Below are 11,040 nucleotides of genomic sequence, written 5' to 3' on the forward strand. Positions count from 1 at the left end.
ATACGGCCTGAGTCTTAAAACGTTATCTAAGGTATAATGTAAATTTTCTGAAGATAAATGTTACATTTCTACTCAAAAATCTAAAATATTCAACATATATATGTTGAATATTTGTATATATGTATCTAGGTCACCTACACTCATGTTCAAATCAAGCAGTGCACTGTTTGTCCCTCTGTAATAATTCATAAAAGTTGTGAACGCAAAGAGAGCACAAAAAAGGACAGAGGGGTGTTCAAAGATGCTTGATTTCTTCACATTTCTGTTTTGTTTTTTCTTTTATTTCAAACCAAAAGGAGCACACTGGCTAATAAGGATATAATCATCTTCTGCCTGACTTCAGTTTGATTCCTAATTCCCTCTTTGATTTTGCATAGGCTCTGCTTCACCTCCTCTTTATGGATCTTTAGATGTGTGTTCACACTGTAGTGAAATACACACAAGTTCACTTGCAAGAAATCAGGACATTTGTTTTTCAGATGGACCAGAGTTCAACTGTTTTGTTCACATCAGAGATCAAATGAAGTTTTTACATCTAGACAACCAACCACCCCTCTGGGATGAATAATCCTAGTCTGAATTGGCTGTCATTCACCCCGCAGCTCAGACTGAAAGTAGCCCCAATAAAAAGCATTTTTATGCTAATTTTACGATTAATAGTAAATTTTGACACTTGTTTGAATCCTCCCAGAACGTTAGACACATTATTGCAAAATATAATGAACTCTTCTGTAATTATTTAACACTTTCTGAGCAGAACTGAACAAACTCCACAGCACGTAAGAGTTGCAGGCGTCTGTCCGGTCGGCGGTCTCGTACGAGCTGATGTGCGGTGATGTGAAGCAGCGGGCCTGCAGCATTGCTGCCGCTGCTGTTACTTCTGGTGTTTTTCAGACGTTTCGCCCACGGGACACAAAGTACGCACAGCAGCTGAAGAGGCGGCTTCACTGCACCAGCTTCTCTCTTTTTCCGGACTCGTAGTGTTTCAGCACGGCAAACATTTTGTAGCCCTATTTTAGGCAGAGCGTCCACACAAATGTACACAAAGGCCTCTCAACTGCGGCATTTTTGATGCTCTGTCCCTTCTAGGCAGGTGTAGTCTGCAACTCTTCCCACCACTTACCTGCACAGCAAAGATAGGGGGAAGAAGGATGAAGGTGGATAGGCTCCTGCATTATTCAGCAAGTGTCAGGGGAGCTAAGTGGTTGCAGACTTTTATAAGCAGAAGAGAGTTGCAAAAGAGTGTCCAGAAGTTTCCTCTAACTGGTGGAAGCCCAGCTCTTGGCAGAGTTCCACCTCTTTTGTTCTAGCAAAAAAATAGAAGCACATTTAAATATTAGATTTCTAATTTCTTTGAGCCTCGTGGGGAAAGACCTGGACAAATCCACCGAGAAAAAAGTTGAGCAATTAATGCCAACTGACTGGATTTGTGCCAGGATCGGTCTCTGTGTTTTTCAGCAGCAAGTGCAGCCATTTAGAAGGCTTTAATCGCAATAATAATAAGCAAACACATTGTAAAGAGCTAGCGTAATCTGCAGAAAAGCTCTCACCTTCACCCCCCAAAAAACACCCACTGCAACACTTTGTGTGGATCAAAACCCTGATTAATTAGCCAGGAACAGAGGCAAGGAACGGAAGTGTGTGTTTGGGGAATGTGCTACAAATCCCTTATTTGTGTATTAATGGGGATTTAAAGATGAAACGAGACAACCTGGTTGGAGACTGGAGACTATTTAGACAGACCCAGGAGGGGCTCCGGCTCCGCTTACTTCTGAAGAGATGCGGGATGGAAAAACACAATAAAACTGTGTGAGCATGCAGAGTTTATTTGGAAAAAGTTGGTTGCTGAATTGTCTTTGTTTGGCTGCCTCTTTCAGGAGTCCTTTAAGTTTTATGCAGACAAGCTGAAGGAGAGCTCTGCCAAAGCCCAGACGACAGCAGAGGAATAAAGACTGGCTTCTCTTTCTTTCCTCACACCTCCATGCCGATCCCATTGTCTCCTTTTTTTTTTATATAGAAATTGTTTAAGCTGAAGCGGTTTGAACATTGTGTTGTTTTGGATGTTAGGTCTGTTTGTTGCTACACCAATAAAAGATGAAAAAATGAGGATGTTGAGACTGTACAGAAGTATTTATGCAAATGTGCAAGAAAAAACTGAATAAATTCATACCACCAACGGTTCACATGAGTAAAAGTTTCTTTGATGCTGCCCTGAAGTAGAAACTATACTTACTCTTATTCACTCTAAATAGTATTTAATAGAAAAAAATGTATACAACGGTGTTCATCTAAATTGAATATTCTCAAGAATATGATATTTTTCTGGCATTTGATGCACTTTCTAAGGTCAGATTGATCAAAGATTAAATAAAATTTTTCTGTCCGTTTAAAGGTGTTTCCCGTCCAAAAGAAATAAGAAAATATATAAGTAAAAATGTTGAGGATCTTGGAGTACTAATTGTGGGTCAGTTTGAAACAACATTTTATGCTTGACCTAGACAAAATATTTAAAATATTTTATTGTTATCGATTCTACGGTGTTCAAGCTTTCTATTTTTAGTCAAGATTCTGTTTGGTCGGGGAAAAAAATCCCCATTTTCCTCCTGATTAAAAACTCAAATGTGGTGGATTTTATTGTAATGCAGCTTTTCTTGTTATTTATTTAAAGTAAAGCATTAAAAGTTAGATGGAAAATGCATCATTTCAGTCTAATAAAGAATTTCCGTCTGTGCTAAACTGGTGCCGTGCTAAGGCTTAAAAAATGGTAAAGTTCTCAAAAACCAAAAAAATAACTAACTTCAAAATGAAAACATGAATGCCTTTTTCAGGGAATAAGAAATGGGAGTGGGATGTGAACATGGAGGGTGGTTCTGAGAGATGCAGAAAAGGGGTTTAAACAGAGTGAGAAGAAAAATGGCCATCAAAGCAATCTGAAGCTCCATGCAGTCCCAAAGTGCTGTGTGTGCAGCTCAATAATGGTTCATCCAGCAGCAACGTGTCAACCACATTTGGAACAGGAGAAAAAAGTTAAAAGTAGCAACATTTAAAGTTCTCTTGAAAAAAAATAACATGTTTTGATGGTTACTGCCAAAGATGGTCACTTTGGTGAGTCCGAAGTTTATAACTCCTTCCGTAGTCTAAATTATTTCTATCATTTTTTTTAAATATCAGCATAATTGTAATAACCTGGGAAATGTGAGTATCTAGCATTGTCTGTTAATGTATAAAATAATGATAATGATAGAAGCTTTGAGGTGTTTTATTTGGTTTATTAAAATATTTCTCTTGGAAAAGCCCAAGTACCTGTATTTTAAAAAGCATTTTCTGATTATAATGTCAGTGTAAAGACTGAGATTGACACCATTATCTGTCCAAAAAAAAAAAAAAATGCTTATAAAATTCTCTCATAAGGCTTTTATTTTTTTAGAGCCTTTACACTCAATATTCTAAACTTTCAACCAGCAAAAAATAAAACACAGGCAAGAGGATAATATTTGCTAAACAATAAGCTTGAAAAAGCTGCAGTTACAAGTGTAACCCTTGTGCTATCCTAGGCACTTTGCCGCTGAACCTTTTTCTTCAATGATTTGTGATCATCACTGGTGTCCATGGATTACATGAAATCTTTCCACCTTTATCCACCTTTGTCATGGTAGGGAGAACACGTCAATGTAAGGGTGGGGTCATTTAAGATAGCAAAAGGGTTAATAAAGTAACGTTTTAATCGTTTTGCATCACAGAAAAGGAGAAAAGAAATTAACTTTGATGACGTTGCAGTGCTCTGGTGCCATCCGGCGGCAGGAAGATGTATTGCATGAAATTCAAATGACAATTTTGCAGGATTTTGGTTTTTTAACCTGACATGTGTTGCCAGTTTCAATTGGAGTATGATTTGTTATACAAAAAACATTAAATTCCTTCAAAACATAACATTTGTTGAATCATTTATTGATTTTTACACAGTAAAATGACATAAATTGAACAGTAAAATCAAGAGAGAACTCAGATTCGAACCAGTCGAATAGGGTCACCTTTCATTCCATCCACAACAAAACAAGCTTCTGTCCAGGATTTTGTGTATTTTTGGAGAGGTTTTTTATTTTGGTATAAGTGCTGAAGCTGGAGGAGTGTCACCAGTCCTGACTTGACTTCTGTTTGATGAATTTAAGACACAGGAAATAGAGTCCCATGAAGGCCAGGCAGACTGCCAGCAGGACCAGGTAGCAGGAGAACAAAGGGTACTGGTTCATATTCAGGACCTCCACCACCTACAAGAGAACGTGGAGATTTAGCACCTGAATGTCTTGGAACATCCAACTTGAACAAAAGTTATTTCTTAACATGTGTGTTTCAAAACTCACTTGTATGCCATCGATTTGAAAGGTGAAGTTTCCCACGGTGACGGGGTACTTATTGCCTTTAAACTGCAGCTGCAGCATTCCCTCAAAACCCCAACGCATGAATGAAGCATAGGAAAGCCAAGAGGCCACTGTGGAGTGGAAACATGCGCAAACATGACTTTTTATGGTTTCTTTTTAGCTCCTAGACATATTTCTGAGGATCTGTGACAGTTTTTCTTCAGTCAAATGAACCCGGCTCCTCACCCAGCCACATGTTCTCCAGGCTGATGACAAAACCACCTGTCAAGTAGAAGACGGTGAACAGAGAGTTGCCCATGAAGGCAGAGATCTGCAGAGTGGGAAGGGCTGCAGCCACAAACAGAGCCATGGATCGACTGCAGTAAACCATCAGCCAGACCATCAAGAAGTTGAGCAGGAAACGATCCGGGGCCTCGTTCAGACCTGCCAGCCAGTATATAGGCAGACCATAGACCAGGGTGAATACACAGTGTTCTGGCAGCTCCCCCAACACCTGAACATGAAGAGAACACTCTAAAAAATAGGAACCCTTGCAAAGCAATACACTAACACACTTGTCATGCATGGGTAAGTGAAGGACTCAGCGTGAAGCAAGACTGACCCCTACTGGCGCAGTACAGGAGCGCTTTACCTTAGCAAAGAAGTAAGAGGTGACAGAGTACATGCCGTCCTCCAGCTCGTGGAAGAGCATGGCCCTCTCTGTGTGACCTGCAGAGAGTAAGGATCAGTCTGCTGACAGGTTACAGTCCACGCTGCTGCAGGCGCAGCTTAATAAACTGGTTAAACATTTGGTTATATGGTCGTCCCGTGACACCAGTAAAAGTGGACTTTTTGCCAAAAGTTTTGAAGTCAAACCATTAAGACACAACCAGAATGTGTATTTTAACCTAAATCTACACACTTTTATAAAAAATCTTGGTAGAATTTTGAGTCACAATAAAAGGAAAATTATATATATTTTTGAAGGGTTTTGCTCATGATCCATAGCTGTAAATTGTAGCGTTTGGCTGTGAGGACAGGCAACAAATGCTATGTATTAAAGCTGTAGATGCCTTTTTAAAGTATATTTAAAAATATTAGTAATTTTTAAATAATTTGTGTGTTTCACATTACAACAAAATATAATCTTTATTATATTATTTGAGTTAAAACATTAAATACACAATAATATGCTGGAAACGGAAATTTTGCTTTTTTGGCGGAATCGCCTATAAAAGATTTTTATGTTTTGTTTGTTTCCATAAATGTTTTACAACGATACACTATGATAAGTGTGTACATGTGCTCGCATGACAGTTTGTTTTTTTATGAGCAGGTTGGTTTGTTTTCTGGAGTTTATTGTCTGAAATTATTTGTTTTTATCACGACAAGACTACATTTACATTTCAAAACTTAAGTGTCTGCAGAAAAAAAACAGCCTTATCTGTTCATCACTTTAGCAATGACCACTTTTAATATTAAGTTATAATAAAATGAGAATGTTTTCGATCACTTTTTTTGTTTTGTTTTAATAAAAAGTTACAGACAAAAACTTAAGAACCTTTTTGATATCTGGATTACTCAAAGTTCTGTAAAATACAGTTAGTGTTTGCATAATTTGACTCTGTTGTATCTCACCATTTTCTCAATGTTGTTTCTCATGTTGTTCTCTGTGATTTGTTACTGCAGCACAATGTGATGGAATTCTTAGGCTAAATGCCTTTTTTTTTAACCATTCAAGGCTCACACATTTTAATTAAAAGAAAACACAGCCGTTATTGTTAATAAAAAACATTAAAATTAAAGTTTGCATTTGAACTAAATGCATTTGTGATTAACAAGAATAAGGAGAAAACCCCTTTGTGGTAGGGTGGCACAAAGTTCAGTTCAGTTTTCCATTTAATTTGAACTATGATTAAATAAATCCCTTTTTTTTTTTTTGGAAAAGCTTGTTTTTTTTACGTGAAATGCTTACATTTAGCTATGACGTCCAGCACCACAGCAAACGGCGTGAGAGCAACAATCATATAGAGGAGCGCCACCGTGTCCTGAATGTTCAGCCTCTCTTCTCCGGCCCCGTAGTACAAAAAACCGATCAGCAGCGACATGAGGAGGGCCTCGAAGCCGTGCACCAATAGGGTGACCAGGTCTCTGTAGTCGTTATACAGCTGACGCCTGAAAGAGACCAGTCGGGGGGGGGGGGGGGGGGGGGTTACCTGCTTTGGTTCAGACTTCTACAGCACAAGTGTTTTCTTACCTGATGAGTACTTTAAACTGGTGCAGTCCACCTGGCAGTTTGTTCCTGTCCTTGGAGATAGTGATGATTTCTTCCTGTCTCCTCCTCGGCTGATGTGGATTACTGGAGAAAAGATCATACTTATAGACTGACTAGAGTAGAACAGAAAATGATGCTACAAACAGACCATAATGTGGAATAAAACCAGAAAGAGTTACCCGTCGGTCTGTGCTGTGCTGGCTTCAGCAGATTTCCACATGTGGTCCTCAGTGTCTCTGACCTTCTCTGCAAACTGTTCAGACAGAAGTCTGGCTCGTTCCAAACACTCAGCCTCTTTCTCTGGACTCCGCCGGTCTATGCTGATCAGATCCACTGCGGACAATCCAACAATGCAACGACAATGAAGGGATTTGAGCCAACAGAAAAAGGAAAGAAGAACCGCACGATCCACCTCCGAGCTTAACAATTGACTCACCATAGAAGTCAGAAGGGTTACAGTAACGGGGGCACGGGTGTCCCAGAGATGTGAAGTAGGACACCATGTCCTGCGCAGCCCCAAAGTAAACAGCTGAACCCGAAGACAGCAGCACCACAAGGTCAAAGAGCTGGAAGATGTCTGAGCGAGGCTGGTGGACTGACAGCAGGACCAGACGGTTTCCCCGGGCTAGGCGCGACAGCGTGATCACCAGGTTGTGGGCGGTGAAGCTGTCCAAACCTGAAGTTGGCTCATCCAGGATTAAAATTCCTGCAGGATGAAAAGGCCTGGTAAACCACTGGTACAACAAACATGACTGTCTGTCAGGGACTGTATCTCTTGGGTGGTCTGGGAGCCCCCTGGGGTCAGTCAGAAAGAGCTGGAGTACATTTCTGTTGAGAAGGATTCATGATTATTCATACCGCTGCCCCCCAGAACCCAACTCCACACAAGCAGTAGGAGGATGGACGTTGATGGGATCCAAACAACCATCAAAACCAGGACAATCCTCATCCCACTCAGGTTGTCCAGCACTGTGAAGAATGGATTCTTTAAACTTTTTTTTCCGCCAAAGAACCAGAGAAACACACCTGATAACTGAACCTATGCAGAGTCAAACATAACGCTTGTCTGAAGGCTGAAGCTTGGCTCAGATCTTCAAGTGGACCCGCGTCTCTACATGGCTGAAAAAGATAACGCTCAATGTGTTGCAATGACCCAGCCAAAGTCCGAATGTGAACCGAACTGAGCATAAACGGCGAAATGCAGAAAAGAATCCACAGCTGAAAAGCAGAGAGGCCTGAAGTTTAAACACAGATGAAAGAGACTTTTAACTTTGTCAAAAAAAACATCTTTTTTGTTCCTCTTATTCTGTCATTCTGTTTTTGTACATTTCCTAAAATCATTGGGATTTTAGGAAATGTTGGTGATCAAATCATTTTAATGGACGTCCACTTCAAACAGAAAAATAGTTAATTATCCATTTCATGTTGAAGTATTTCTGCAAAGTCTGACTTATCTCATCTGGTCTGTCAGGTGTTTCATGGATTTTGATTTGATTTGTCTGCTGCCTTATGTCTCACTGATGCAGCTACTAATCCACGCATTCGTCTCACTGCTGATTTTCCAATACCGTATTTTCCATCTTTGACCTCGGCCTAGCTTCCCGAGTCTCCCATTTAGAAAGAAAGTTTTGTCTTTTGTTTGTTTAGTGGATGAAAAACCCTTTAAATTTCATCTGCTGTTTTTTTAAATAATCTATTAATCTAAAAAGATAGTTGAACCATATTGTAATTGATGTGACTGTCTGATTTTTCTTGTTTCTTTGTGTAGCTTTAAACAACCTTAGTTGTGATTTGATGTTTTTCTAAATAAACTTAGTTTAAAACTGAACTTAAAATTGATAATTGTTAGAAGTTGTTTGGATCTCTAAAAGCATATTATGGGATTGATCATTTAGGGTGGATACTTCAAAAAGTAAAACATAAATATTTAGTTTAGAAAACATTCAATATTTATTCAGGGATCCTAGAGAACATGTAGTTGTCTAACATGATTAGGGTGAATTTTCTCTAATATTACATTAATTTTAGCAACAATCATATTTTAAAGAAAAAAAACAGTTGATATTTCTAACAACTTAGAGAGTATCCAAAAGAAACTAACTCTTTGTCAGAAATGCAAAACCCAAAACAATAAATGCAACATTTAAAACTCTAAAATACATCGTTGGTAACAACTCTGCTTTGGTCTGCTTTTGTGTCATGACAGCTGGGACAGACTTCAGAGAAGCAAGGAACGGATCATGTGAGTGAAAGTGGACTAATGTGTGGATGAAAGCCTATTAAAACTCACTCAGTGGCCTCATGGATGAGTGTCCACCCTGAAACTGTAAGGTCATGAATTCAAAATCCATGGTCGCGTCAAATAAGGGACTCTAAAAATGGGACCCTCCCTGCTTCACACTCAGTATCAAGGGGTTGGATTGGGGGGGTTAAACCACTAAATAGGTCACAGAGAACAAATATCACTAAACTAATGGGCCTGTAACTTTAATATATACATATCTCTGTTCTCTGAGATTTGAATGTCTCACCAGGATTCCAGAGAAGCTGCACAGCGATGCTGACCCTCCTTCGCTCTCCTCCAGAAACACCCCTCACATAGTCGTTGCCCACCCTGGTGTGTGCACACTGTCGCAGCCGCAGCTCTGCAATGACATCGTCCACCTGAAACACAACAACAGCCCATCAGCTTCTTTCCTTTCTCCATCAGCCTGTGGGATCCAGACAAATAAGATTCGTGTAGAGGAAAAAGCTGAGTATCTGGTCTTGGCCTCACCCTCTGGTCCCTCTGACCTTGTGTGAAGTGAGTGGGCAGCCTCAGTTTAGCCACAAAGCTGAGAGTCTCTCTGACGGTGAGGTGGGGAAGAAGACGGTCATCTTGGCGCACGTGAGCAATGCTTTTTTTCACTAACTGAGGCGTGTTGGGCTTCCCGTTTATCAGAACCTCACCCGACGTCATTGTCCCACCTTCACCCCTGCAAGTTATGATGTCCAGCAGAGATGTTTTTCCACATCCTGGAGAAAGGAAGACAGAATTAAAGCTTTATTTTAATGTCAAACCCACCAAACTTTGCTTAGCTTTTTCAAAATTTCAGCTTTAACTAATACGATTTTACTGAATTTTCAAAATAAATGGGTAAACATTAAAAATAAATTGCCCAAACAGCTGTGGCCTATGCAGCTCTACAGCAGTTCAGAGAGCATCAGTGCTTTGAGCATCACCTGAGCTGCCGATAACCGCCAGCATCTGCCCGCTGCGGACTCGAAGGGTGAGGTTGTTGATGGCCATTTGTTTGTTTCCTGTGACTTCCCAAGGTAACTTAAACTCTGCTAGCTTCTCATACCAGGGGATCTGAGCTGCCGTGTCCACCTGAGAACAGACCCATCTCTGCCATGAAGCACACCTGTGGAGGACGGTGTGTGTGAAGAGTTCAAAAAAAGATCCAAAAAGTTACCTCATAGTGCAAGTTGTTGACTTCCAGCTCATTGCACCCTCCGCTGTAGGTGAAGTAGAGACTGTTGTCTTCTTCGGAGGAGAACAGCTCATTGTCTTGGAGCTGAGAAAACACAAGAACAGTTTACGGCTGAACAGACTAAAAAGCATAACCGCGTGTAAGAGTTCTAAACTTGTCAAAATGTAATTTAATTTAACAGACTTAGAATCAAAACTTCACATGATTTGCACAAAAAAACTAAACTAGAGGACAGAATTTAGTCAAATCCTTTAAAATAAATTGGTTTCATAAATCATACAAGCCTATTATCTATTATTTATTTATTTTTATTTTTTTGCACAATTGTGTTAACATGTTCAACTTTCTGTGGTTTAAAGATGCATTTGAAAATGTGTAAATTTAGATTTATTGAAGATAATTTTCTCCTGTTGTATTGTGCAAGTCTTACTTGCACTTCACTTTTATTAATATAAAGTGCTCAAATATTTAGCAAAAACTAATTAGCCAATATTTACAGGTGTTCTGTTTGTTGAATTTAATAAAACACTAAAGGTTAGAAGCTTATATCACAGGAAAACTAGTTAAAAATGAACGTTTCTGCACAATGGTTCAGACCAAACAGATAATAAAAAACCTTTTTTTCCATCTTACCATAAAACTTCTGTTTTCATAATTGCTGCTTGTTTCTGAGTCCATAATTCTTTAAGCTTTTTCATGAAGTTTGGTCCTTCACCGCTCCGTTTAGAATCCTCTTTATGTCTCTCTGTGGGGAAAATGACGGCTGTTTCTCTGCTGTGTGATTCAAACTCAGACCAGCTGAGGATCTCCTCTTGCAGATTCAAGATTTTGTGTCAAAACCTCCTGGTTTGCATCGCCTCAGCTCTTCATCTGCTTCTCTGCTTCACAGCTTTGCCATGACTGAACAGGCGGCTGATCTGCACAGCTCTTTTTA

The 11,040-nt window shown here is 39.6% G+C and overlaps 2 protein-coding genes across 2 annotated transcripts in view; one reads left to right on the forward strand and one right to left on the reverse strand.

Moving 5' to 3' along the window:
• Positions 1-2,181, forward strand: part of lrpprc (leucine rich pentatricopeptide repeat containing) — a 53,227-nt gene extending 51,046 nt beyond the window's left edge. The window contains exon 38 of the mRNA XM_011484310.3: positions 1,878-2,181. Within this exon, the coding sequence (XP_011482612.1) occupies positions 1,878-1,949 (72 nt within the window). The 3' untranslated portion in view covers positions 1,950-2,181. The remainder of the gene's footprint in view (positions 1-1,877) is intronic.
• Positions 2,182-3,401: 1,220 nt separating this feature from the next.
• Positions 3,402-10,784, reverse strand: abcg8 (ATP binding cassette subfamily G member 8). Its single transcript, XM_023963721.1, has 13 exons — positions 10,740-10,784; positions 10,089-10,190; positions 9,856-10,003; positions 9,410-9,648; positions 9,165-9,297; positions 7,070-7,339; positions 6,813-6,966; positions 6,616-6,717; positions 6,334-6,533; positions 5,011-5,087; positions 4,605-4,872; positions 4,362-4,489; positions 3,402-4,268 (listed from the first exon to the last, which is right to left on the reverse strand). Exons 1-13 carry the CDS (start codon positions 10,782-10,784, stop codon positions 4,131-4,133), a joined length of 2,004 nt encoding a protein of 667 aa, XP_023819489.1. The 3' UTR covers positions 3,402-4,130.
• Between the last annotated feature and the right edge of the window lie 256 nt (positions 10,785-11,040).

The sequence above is a fragment of the Oryzias latipes genome, chromosome 15 (genome assembly GCF_002234675.1).
Source record: "Oryzias latipes chromosome 15, ASM223467v1".
Lineage (NCBI taxonomy): Eukaryota > Metazoa > Chordata > Actinopteri > Beloniformes > Adrianichthyidae > Oryzias > Oryzias latipes.

Bases quoted from the DNA above. Each gene is read 5' to 3' on its own strand.
- abcg8 (XM_023963721.1), bottom strand. From the start codon at position 10,784: ATGGACTCAGAAACAAGCAGCAATTATGAAAACAGAAGTTTTATG. The intron at 9,298-9,409 runs GTGAGGCCAAGA...GTTGTGTTTCAG, and splicing joins AAGGTCAGAGGGACCAGAGG to GTGGACGATGTCATTGCAGA. The intron at 6,534-6,615 runs GTAAGAAAACAC...GGTCTCTTTCAG, and splicing joins CAGTTTAAAGTACTCATCAG to GCGTCAGCTGTATAACGACT.